The 12,015-nt window shown below is 38.2% G+C and overlaps 1 protein-coding gene across 1 annotated transcript in view; it reads left to right on the forward strand.

Moving 5' to 3' along the window:
* Positions 1 to 5,884: 5,884 nt before the first annotated feature.
* The window catches only part of lrp1bb (low density lipoprotein receptor-related protein 1Bb), a gene marked incomplete at its 5' end in the record, with an annotated part of 305,396 nt that continues 299,265 nt past the window's right edge, over positions 5,885 to 12,015 (forward strand). The window contains one exon of the mRNA XM_079617452.1: positions 5,885 to 5,978. Coding sequence (XP_079473578.1) covers positions 5,885 to 5,978 — 94 coding nt within the window. The remainder of the gene's footprint in view (positions 5,979 to 12,015) is intronic.

Consider the following 12,015-nt stretch of genomic DNA (forward strand, 5'->3'; position numbering starts at 1 on the left):
CGACAGTTTGCTAATGTTGTAATTTATTTTGTTGTCACATTTAGTTGTCCTGTGCTGTTTTCTTCTACATAAAACAATCCGATTGTCTAAAAGTATTTCATGTCTTCATGTAGACAACAAGCTCTTTGTTCTCCACAATGTGCACGCGATTCAAAACAAATGACAAGCAATAATATTGAACAGTTCAAAAATGAAAGGAACAATTTGCTTTGGTGAGCTTAAAAAAGTTAATTAGATTTAGAATTGTTACAATGATGGCACATTTTAATGTATGGTGATTTGATATTTTGATCAAATTAGTGATTAGTTCAGTCAACGCATTTACTTAAAGTAGCCTAAATATGTAATATATTTTTTAATCTGTTGTTGTATATTTTTTTCAAAACAGGTTCTTCAAAACCCCCAAAAAACAGTGTGAGAACATCTTAATTTGTACACATCTGGCAACAGTTTGCGAAGCAAATATTCAGAATTGAACATGTTTACTTGCTATTTTACATTGCTAGTTGCATGAGTACTGAACAGGGTTAGCAGCAGAGAAGGAACTGAATTCAATTGGTTTTTGCCAAACACAGCTGTGACTATGCTCAAGAAAAATGAGTGCTGCGCATAAAGGAAGTTCAATCCTGAAAGCCTCCAAACTGTTTGTGCTTTGGAGGGGGTCATTGCTGCACAGACACAAGTGCTTACCCTGGAGCGAGCCATTGGCTGTGAATGTGTGGGCAGTCTATGACAGACCTTGCATTCTGTGTACTGAAAACAGTCTTCAATAGGTGTCTGCAGCATCTTCTCATGCAGCCCTGACCACTGGAGCACAAACAGACGCATACACTAAACACTGCTTTATCATTCAGAAATTCACAGCATGATTGAATGTGTTCAAAGCAAGCCATGTTTTCTTGGCAATGCATGTGTTTTTTTTCTCTCTCTCTCTGCCGTTTCTACAGATAAAAGAATTCCTCAATATTTCATGTCCATATATTTATTCATTTTTTAAGTGAGATAATGTCAAGTTAGATGGTCATGGGTTTATTTTGTGTCTGAGTCACCATACATTATCCCTTAAAGGGGTGGTAAAATGCCCTTTTCACAAGATGTAAAATAAGTCTTTGATGTCCCCAGAGTGTGTATGTAAAGGTTTAGCTCAAAATACCCCACAGATATTTTTATATAGCATGTTAAAATTGTCCATTTTTGAGGGTGAGCAAAAACGCACCGTTTTGTGTCTTTTCCTTTAAATGCAAATGAGCTGCTGCTCCCGGCACAGAGGGTGGAGCTTCAACAGCTTGTGTCCTTTTACCTCACACAGACATGCACTGAAAATGTCTAAAACTTTTAGCCTTAAACCGGAGTCAGACAATGATGGAGAGACTCAAGAAGAGGTGACAACATATAGAATGCAACAGGACATTTCTGAATGGTAAGTTGATGAATTTATGTAGCGTATGTGTAGTTATCTTCTAGTCATTGATTAGCATATTCTATTTTGATAATCTATAAATTGTGTTCCTGGACTCTGGAGGCGGGGTTTATGTAAATTCTAGGGTTGGTGATGTCACTAACCCTGGAGGAATGTCATGTAGTCCTTACCAGCCGTTTGTTGTAAAAAGCAATTTCTTTAAAAGCAAATATCTCCCTTTCCTTTGAACTTTGAGCATTGTAACTTTACAGATGTTGTTTATGCTCAAACAGCAACATTACACTAACTAAATTTAGAAAAGTGAAATCATAATCAACCACACCTTTAAATAAATGCTTTGCAACTGTTACCCTTATTGCAAATTGCAGATAATCACAAATCATATCTAATAAAATGTTACTTTTGCAGATATGACAAGGGCAGAAACTAATTACTCCTTGTTTAGAGAAAAGTTTTATCTCCAGAATTAACTTCGCTCACATTTTTGACTATATTTGATCTGTATTTCTATCTAGTATTGGCGTAGTAGGGAGCCAGTGTGAAATCGATTGCCTTGGGCTATTATTGCATGGTATAGGCCAACATGGGAGAACTTGGGTAAATATGTCAGTAGTGTTAAAGGGCAATCCATTAATATGCAGTTTCAGTGACCTTAAACATTTTTTATTGGTTTTTCTGGTCAATCATGCCTTTTTGTGAAATGAATAAAAAATTCAATAACCCGCTTTTTAATTGAATTTATAATTTCATATGTATCATTCATCAGTTCATATTTCTATATTTATTGTTTTTATAACATGCAATTGTAATTTCTGTAAATGGCACTTTTGAAACACCATTTGCAGTTTGATGACAGCATATAACACTCTTTATCAGCAGGGGACGATTTATAAAAGAATTGACCCCTTAAGGCCTAAACCACAAAAGAAAAGAAGTCAAACCAAAAGGTTAGTGTGTACTAAAGTTGCCTACATATTGGATGCATCCAAAGTCGCATACTTCCCTATAGGCGAAAAACAGTATATGACAAATGTAGTATGTCCGAATTCGCAGTACTCATAAAAGAGTATGCAAAAAGTACCCGGATGACCTACTTCTCCCAGCGAGATTCTGAAGTGTGCATATGATGGAAACAAAGGGCAAATTCCAAATGGAAGTGAGCATCTTTATGCTCTCTTCCCTTCAAAGGGCAGAGCTCTTGAAGTGGGGACTTTGGAGAGCAGGGCACTTGCGTGCCATATAGCCGTTTGGAACGTTCCCTTCTAGAGGTGCCCTTCAAGGGTGCAAAAAATGCAGTTTGGACTTTGCCCTTTACTATCCCATGAGGGCATGGGAGAGGATTTATGAATAGGCTTGTTTGACTTCATGAAGCGCTGCGCAGACTGATCGGTGGCTGACTTGAAGCAGTGCATGCCGGTTAGAAATGTTGTCCGACTTGAGAGAGCGCCGACGCCACGCAACTGACATATGCTATCAAAGTATTGCGAGAGCGGTTCGAGAGCAGCCGGACGACTCAGCCGGCGCAGCTTCTCAACAGCTCTGATGACATCACAGCTGTTCCACGATTGGCCGGATTCACAGCATGACAACAATCACTTGTGTTTCGTGTTTATTTGCGCACCTTCAGTTCCACTAATGCTCACAAATCTGTTTTTTAATAGTAAAAGCTCTTTTCATGTTGCAATGTTATATTGTGTCATGTTTATCAAAATAAAACTAATAAAAAAAACTTAGACCACTTCATAGGCTTATGTTGAACAGACGCTGTTTTAAGCAGTAAATAAAGTATTGAATGAGAAACGTGTATTTGGTAAATATTGCATTTATTTCACTTCAGCTGTGGTAAAGTATGCAGCACTAACATCACTACGGGAAGCAGAAAGTGTCCGACTTCACGTCTCCGTTTTTTTCCCCTCAGCTCCTCCCCGCCAGTACCCGGCAACTCTCGCCGATCCAGTCGCAGCCGATGTCCAATACACCTATGGCATTGAAGCAACGAAACTGACGCTGCAGGTCACACGAAAATGACAATATGGAGCATGTAGCTAGTACTACTGTATTACATTCAGGGCCTTTCCAAATACCTTTGCAGTTGACCACTTGTCAACTTACATGACGTATTTCCTGTATTTGGCCCAAGCGCTCGACTCAAGGGGGTAATTCATCCGCCGGAAACTGAAGCCTCCCCGGGCGCCGCAATTGTAGCAGAACTTAACCTGCTCTTAGCATCCCATTGACTCCCATTCATTTTGGCGTCACTTTGACAGCGAATAACTTTACATCTGAGGCGTTTAAAGACTCCATTTGTCCATTATTTATTTCTAAAGAAACACGACAATGTATAAAAGGCTCCATTACCTTGTACCGTACGTTATGGCCCCGTAGAAGCAGTTTTTGTAAAAATAGGCTAACGATTGCGTCATAAACACGCGACTCTCTGTCGCACAGTCGAGAAATTACCGTATAAACCGGCGGAGAAGCTCGCAAGCAATCGGGGGGACGTGGAGTCATAAAGTCTGATAAAGTCAAGGGAGAAGCCCATAGAGAGTGATGAAGTTGCTCCTGCTGCTAGCTCATGGACCGCTAATACTCACGCTCTCCGTCTCTGCGAGATTCGGAAGGGAGTGATTCAGATTTCTCTCGGCACAGCTACTAGAAGACTGACAGCTGTCAGACACGTTGCTCACGTCACCAAGCTCAGTTTGAGCCTGCGCAGTACGCCTGGCGATCAGGAAGTGAGTGCTTCAAATGGGCTTCACTTTTCTCCGTTGAAATCTATGGGGTCGCTGACGCTGTGTCCATCTTATATACTGTCTATGGCTCGACTAGGCGTGAAGACTGCAAGTGTGTGTAGAACTTTTGATTACCCGATGGGATTATTTAGATTTTAAATACTTTGCATTTTAAAATAAACTTCTAAATGTCTGGTCAGTACGGCCTAGTCCCTATAAGCTGTGTAACAGAAGACACAATTTAAAATTGTGGTAGCTACTTCTAATTAAGTGATAAAAAGCAGTTGCAAATGTTGTACAAAATGCACATAGCATATCTTTGCACCAATAAAATGACACTTTAACCATTTGTTTCACTGCCAAATTACATGTAATTATAATATCTGGTTATTAGTTTAACTTACAGTGAATGTTTTCCTCGCTATTGTGCGATTAAGGGGCACGCGATTTCCCGAACAATGCAGGATACGCTTAAGGTCAGGGCAACTTTTTGAGCAATGTTGCTGGGCAATCTTGCCGAGCAATTTTTGCTTGGGCACTTTCCCATTGAAAATGGGCAATCTTTTTCTATCTGGATAATTTAGATCGGTCGTGGGCCCTGTGTCTCATCTGGTTGCTCGTTAATGGCAACATTGCCCTGCAACATTGCCCAAAAAGTTGCCCTGTGCATCATCACCTTTAGACTCGATGCGGTATTCAAAATAGTGTGCGTTTATTGTGCGTTCAGGGCAATGCATCTTTTAGACATGGGACAGTCTTGGGCACTTACTTCCTGTCGCGTGCATGCGCTCTTAAATGGCCAAGACCGCAAGTGTGGGTAGGATATTTGGAAAGGCCCATATTACACACATTCATAGGCTACTATATAGAATGTCATTTTTAGCGGTCGTGAGGACATCATTATTTTACAACTAAGTTTGGAGAGTGTATTTCCATTTGTAGGCTATTTATACCACCCACTGCAGCCTAGGCCTATAGGCTAGGCCTATGTAGCTACGATAGACGTTCGATGGCAAATTAAATATTTGGCTTAACCTAGTGTATGGATCATTAAACACAAAACACAAATAGTGTCATTACTATCTAGAGATTTTGCATTCGGCAGTAAAACGGTGTTTTGTTTAAAACATCTTTAAGATAGTTGACGGTTTGTTTACTGCGCTAGGGGCGCCAAACACCTTGCGCAAGACGAATCTCAACAGATTGCGCTGCGAAAGCCTTTTAATTAAAAAGTAGGCTATTTTTAATTAAAATATTTTATTTAAATGTACTCAACAATCTGCACATGCTCACCTCTATTATGTTGTCCTGGCTACATCTGCAAATTATATCCATGTGGCTTTGCTGCGAAAACTAAATAGCCTAAATTTTAAGTTTTTTTCTCTCGCAATAGCGCATTCCTCATGTTACAATGCCCAGCGATACGTCAGGTGCCTGGAACCCGTTCATAGTCAAGCTCACAGTGCGTTATTGTCCTAATCTATCCGCACACTCTCCGTCTCGTTCTCTCTTTCTCTCTCTTTCTCTCTCTCTCTCTCCTCACACACTGTCGCCTGCAAGCTCATGTGTGCGCGCGCCTAGAAATCCATCTGAATGCGAGGAGTGAAGGAGGGTCGGTGCGCTCTGCAGACAAATTTCACTTGTCATTCCTGAATAACGGCGCTCTACCAGAGGGGCTGGAATCGGACTTCAGCAAAAGAAGTGCGGTGGCCTTCGCCCTCACTCAGCAACGATGTCCGAATATTTCCTCACCTTTCTCGTCATACTGGGATTCGGGGATATATTGTCAAATGTTCAGACACTAAGGGACGCTGATTCAGAGCAAGGTAAGACAGACGCAGCAGCTCTACAATGAAACTTGCACTCGCGGAGCATCCTCTGTCAGCGCATCTACACATTCTGGATGCGATGCGAGTATTTCTTCCGAAATGCATTGGATTGAAATGACAAATAGACAGGTTGAAGGTTGGAATGTTTCACTCGCGTGTTGTAGTTGTCGATGGTGTAATTCAGTTCCCTATGTCTGGTGTGGTGTACTTAGAACCAAAAGTGTCTGAATAGGCTACATGGTGTAAGAGCTTAAGCTCTCATACTCCTTGTAGTGTGATTTTTAAGACGGTGGGCTATGTTGGAGGATATAGTTTCAGGATGTCAAAATAAAATGAAAATGAAAAAAAAAGAAAGTAAATTTTTTGGGGGTAATCATGACAACTTTGTATATCTTTTTAGTTTTTTAGTTTTTAATTGAGACATTAATTAGCTTATTTATTCCGAAATGCATAATAGTGCAATACATAACCGTTTAAACTGAAAAAATTATTGAATTGGTTATTAATACACTTTATAATTTGTATTGAGAGACATTTCCTGAATTCCTTGCTTTATTAAAAAAAAAGTTAGTTTGTTCTTATTCTTGTTGTGTAGGCTATTGGAGTGAGTGAGTGATTTATGTTGCATTATAACATATAATAAAAAATAAAAATAAAAAATATATATATATAGCCTACGAGTTTAGTGTTTAGTGCATTACTATAGTGTTGTGTCTTACCTTGATGGTGTTATGTTTGTATGGGTTTGCATCTTCTCTCTATGGTCATTGTTGCTGAAAAGGCCAATTTTGAGCTGAACTCAAATGAAGTCATCGTATGGCCTTTTGTTGGACTATCTTTGTTAAATTCAGTACAGTAACAAACAGATTTTAATAGTTCAAATAGCCATCCTGTAATGCTTGTAACATTGTCAGTGTTATGTTGTATCATAAAGTTCTAGCAACCCCAAACCACTTCAAGTTGTGAATGTTTAAACTCTTTTGAATTTCACAATGTTTTATATGACTTGTATGTATAAAGGAGATATTAATTTTCTTTGACCTGCACCTCGGATGGTGTGCGTTTGCTTAAGTGTTTTATTAAGGAACTTGTATGACTTGCATAACATAAGCTTTTGTCTGAATAGTTGCTATGTGAGTGACACTGTCTGAGTAATCTAAATCAATAAGGGCAGATATTTAATGAATTTTGATGTGTGAATCAATGAGTATTGCAGGGTTTTTTTTTCACTTGCAGCAAATTCCTGTTCACCGTCGGATTGAGATAAAGCAAAGATCGTCAGCTTGTAGCACAGACAAATCTGTCAAGATTGTTTTCCCCTTGTGCTCTCAATATTAGACGAGAGATGAAAAAGAGATTCTGGTTTCAAGTATCATATCTGAATTCATGCACAATATACAACAGGCAGTTATAGCAAGCTTGTCTATTATAACCAAAAACAACGTTTGTAAATAAGGAGTGTTTACAAATGTTGTGCAGTGATTATGGCCAGTTTTGCAGCTATGTTGCAGAGAAAACAAGATTTGTTTTATTAAAAACCAAAGGGTAAAGTGTTGTATCATAATTAGAAAATTTGTGAATTATTAAAAATGTGTACATTAAACGTCCAAGTTTTGTAACTTAACCTTTCAATGCATCAATCACAATTGACAGTTCTTTAAAAGCCATTTTTATCCATTTATAGTGTGTTGATACAGTTAAACCATCTTTAATAATTTACATTTGACCCTTAAACATTATTAAATATGACTGTCCTCTTTATATGTCACTGTGTGTATTTATGACACCATAAATTCAACATGCCTTTGAAGCACCTCCCTTGAGTATCCAATACTTTTTAAAATCTCATTTATTTCAGTGGACAAATGTCCATCTCAAAATATAATTTTAAATAAATGATATATAAATAATAAATATATTTTTTCATTAACTTTTTTTCTTTTTTTTCTTTGCGATTTAACAACCAAAGGGTTAAGTCGAAGGTAAACACGTGCACTGGGTCTTTGTGTGTACTCATCCAGGTGTGTTCAAGGAGAGAAAGTGCCATTTTCAAAAGCTGCATATTCATCATATCAGACGAATGTAAATGTCACAGTGCCCTGCACCGATATTATCTGAAAAGTAGTTCTCTGAGGCTTGTGTTCTCCTGCTAAATGCCTGCATTTGTATATCCATCGTATGATGAATATGATGTCCTAATTCTCAACACTGCTCATTCACTTATCACTTATATAAAAAATAACAACAATCGCAGTGGATTCATCAGTGTGGTTGTGACTTTAGGTCTCTAGGATGCTTGATAAAACTCGTTCCACAGTCTGTTTAGTGAACCTTTAATCATTGTTTGCCATCTAATCTAGTGTATCGCAGCCAAGAGTTTACAGCACTGGTGCAGGCGGATGGAAAGGCATCATTGAAAAGTAGTTTACTCAAACCACACTTCATTATATCAAACCCTCTTTTATCTTATACGGCGACTCTCGCTTCAGATATTTATCGGCTATTACAAACAGATCAAGGTTGCTGGAAATGTTTCCCCCTTTAAGAGAGCTTGGCGTGCCCCAAAAAGCAGGTTAAGCACTATCCTTTCGTAATGAAATTGGGAGGACGCCCCCAGAGCCTAATTAAATGAGATTATATCTAGGCATGCTGTGCTGGCTTATTGTCCAACTGTGATTTTTACCTGGTATTGGAGGAAAGTCAATAAATGCACAAACAGAGATTGAATAAATGACCTCAGTCATGCAAAGGCAATGTTGATCTGCTACACACTACACACTGTAGGGGGAAATGCTTTTGTGAAACTCAAAGGAAGGGCAGATATCATTGCTGTGTTACAAAATATAGGGAGCTGCTTACGGAGGCAGTTATGTAGGGCATGATCGTAGCGCTCCCGATAGTTATATAATATTGTTATATTTTTATATCTAATTTTTCTGTGTCATGCCTCTTATGTTTATTGTTATTGCACAGTTAGCTTTAATGGCAACATGCAAATGAAAAACTATTGAAATCAATTTGTGATTTTTGTGTTTGCTTCCTATGTTCCAAATCGGTCATTTACGAGATTCCATGATGGGTTAGGATGCCTCCTTAAGGCTAATTCACACTGCGCCGACAGACACCGACCAACGGCAAAAGACACGTTCGTCGGGATTTATCGGATCAGTGTGTTGCCCTTGTTGGCGTCTGCTGCCATTGTCTGTTCTTGTTTTAGCCGATTGAACATGTTAATTCGGTGTTTGTCGGGTCATTTTGACTTCGGGTCAAACTGATTTACTATAATCGTGTGATTGTCAGCATTGGTCGGCGTCTGTTTGTGCGGTGTGAATTTGCCTTTAGCGTGCAGCTGCTATGTAGGTAACAGTGAGGTTTTGGAACATGCTTGTGTTTGCACAGCACTTTCACTCAACGTTAAAGACTGACCTTCTCAGGTTGGTCTACATTTATTTTCATAGGTGCTTTACGTCAATGTCTGAACAGTTTTACTTTAAAAAGTGTTTGTTTTCTTTAAATATATCTGCCATGTGGAACTCATTTAAAGGCTGTTTATGGTTAGTCATGAAAACCCATGCCTCAACTTCAGGTGTTTCCTCCCTCCCTACTAGGTCATTTATCCTGTGGTCTCAGTCTCCAAAGAAAATTAGAACTGCCACAGCTTGGTGAATGACCTTGTAATTATCCATGTGACACTCTATAAAACGGGAAGCAATAAGGCATGCTAATCCTGAGCCAAAGTACTTGCTGAAAGGGGGTTTAGAATGACAAGGGAGATGACAAAGCAAAGCTCTTGTGTTGGTATGAGCAGCAGCCTTGCTTCTGGAAGTGATTCATCTAGCACCTGTGTGGCAGGCTTCATTGTTTTTGTTGGCGTTCTATTGCACGCCCCATTTGTTCCGATTGAAGTTCGGTTGAAGTTGGCCACGCATTCAGCTGAGTCATTAAGTGTTCTGACCTTTGACAGATCGAGTGGTTGTGGCTGAGCTTTGCAGTTGGAGCTTATACTGCAATGCACAGGTAATCTGCTGGCCTATGACATCATGTGCATCTGTATTCTATGTTGACATGCTGGAATCTGCTCTGTGGGATCTAATGGAGAAGGTCAAGATGTTTTATTGGACCACAGGTTTTTCCATCCTGTCTGCAAGGTCCAAAATTAACTTTTTGCCACCCTTGCCAATTGGAATTTTCCGGCCATAAATATGTCTTACATTAAAATAGCTGTGTTTTGCATTGTTTGAATTAAAATAAATCATTTTGTCAGTGATGTAATGGACCGGCCACCCATCCAGGGTGTTTGCTGTGGGATAGGCTCCAGCATCCCTGTGACCCAATATTGGCCTAACGCTTTGGAGAATGGATGAATGGAAGGAGATATTTTTGTCTCTATGGCAATGGAATTATTTATCTGCCCTATTTTGTCTGCATATTATGACAAATATTGGAAATCATTGTGTCAATCAGAGCATAATTTACAATAAAGTCCAGTTATTTAATATTAGTTAATGCATTAACTAACATTAACTAACAATAAGCAATATATTTTTTACAGTATATTTATACATTTTTGTTATCGATAGTTCATAAAAATACAACTGATCATGATTAGTTCATGTAGTTAACTAATGTTAATAAATGGAACCATATTGTAAAGTGCTACCATGGTATTCTACTTTGTTAGGCAATTTGTACATTAGTGACAATCTGACAGTTTTACAATTTGATTTAAAAGGATAGATCACACAAAATTGAAAATTCTGACATTATGTATTCACCCTTATGTTGTTCCATACCTGTATGAATTTTTGAAGAATGTCTGTAACCAACCAGTTTTGGTCACCATTGACTTCCATTGTATATCAGAAAACATGCTGAAAACATTTTCTTTTTCATTTTATGTTCCACAAGAAAGTCATACAGTTTTAAAACGACATGTTAATTATGTTAACGACATTTTGAGTAAATGATGGCAGAATTAAAAAAAATTGGGGTGAACTATCACTTCAATTCATTGGCAATTAACACTTCAATTTACTTGCCAAATCTAATTTGTTCTCACATTGGGCTCTCTGAGTGTTCATTTTAGAGCCTGTGCCATAGTAATCACTTTACAAATATGTAAAGAAAAGTTCTTGAAAAGTATTCACGTCAGTGGCCATGGCTTGAGCACAGTATTTTGGATGCTTTTAATAGCACAGCCAGGAGAGTGCATATGTTGTTATAGTTTGTGATTTATGCACCCATTTTAATTGGATCTGGACAACATTGCATCATGTTCAGAAAACAGTCTGTCAGCTGTTAGATCTTGTAGAACACATGGTGGCCTGTTACCGTAGGCAAGTGCTTGGTGAATCACTTTTGGGCTGGGGTGGAGACCCATGTTCAGACCAGTGCATGTTTGTGCTTTTTCACTGTTGAATGAATTATTCAGAGGTTTAAGATCAAGCTTTTTTGGTGAAATGTGCAGCATAACTTAAGTAATGTGATTAATGAAGCAGTGGATTTTCTCTCTTTCCATATTTTGTCCTTCGTGGAAGGGTTCCGGTCTTTATGAAACATTATTAGAATACATGGAAAGAATTCAATTAGAATTTGACAAAAAGAGATAATGAATTACGGGTATGAAATTATTTATCAGTGTTTATTGTTTTATACTGAAGACTGAAATGAAAGATTAGCAAATATTCTTAATAAGCAAAACAGTGTGCTTTGTGAAAGGCAGAGGAAATTAATCATTATCTCTGTTTAACAGCAAATACATAGACGATTGCCTTCAATAAGAAACCGTTTTCAAAACCAGATATTTGCTACTTTGCATCTGACGAGTTGTATACAGTATTTATGTAAAAATAAATGACACAGCAACAGGTATTGAAAGGGAAAAATATATTAAAATAATACACTTGTGGTGTTTTTACACTTTGTTCATTTGAGGCGACTCCAAGCTGTTTTTATAAATTTTGACATGCAGTATGTACATAATCCAGATGGATTTGTTCAGAGTTCTGGTCTGAGCAGAGTTAATAATAAATAC

Source organism: Phoxinus phoxinus, assembly GCF_949152265.1.
Source record: "Phoxinus phoxinus genome assembly, chromosome: 7".
NCBI classification, from domain to species: domain Eukaryota; kingdom Metazoa; phylum Chordata; class Actinopteri; order Cypriniformes; family Leuciscidae; genus Phoxinus; species Phoxinus phoxinus.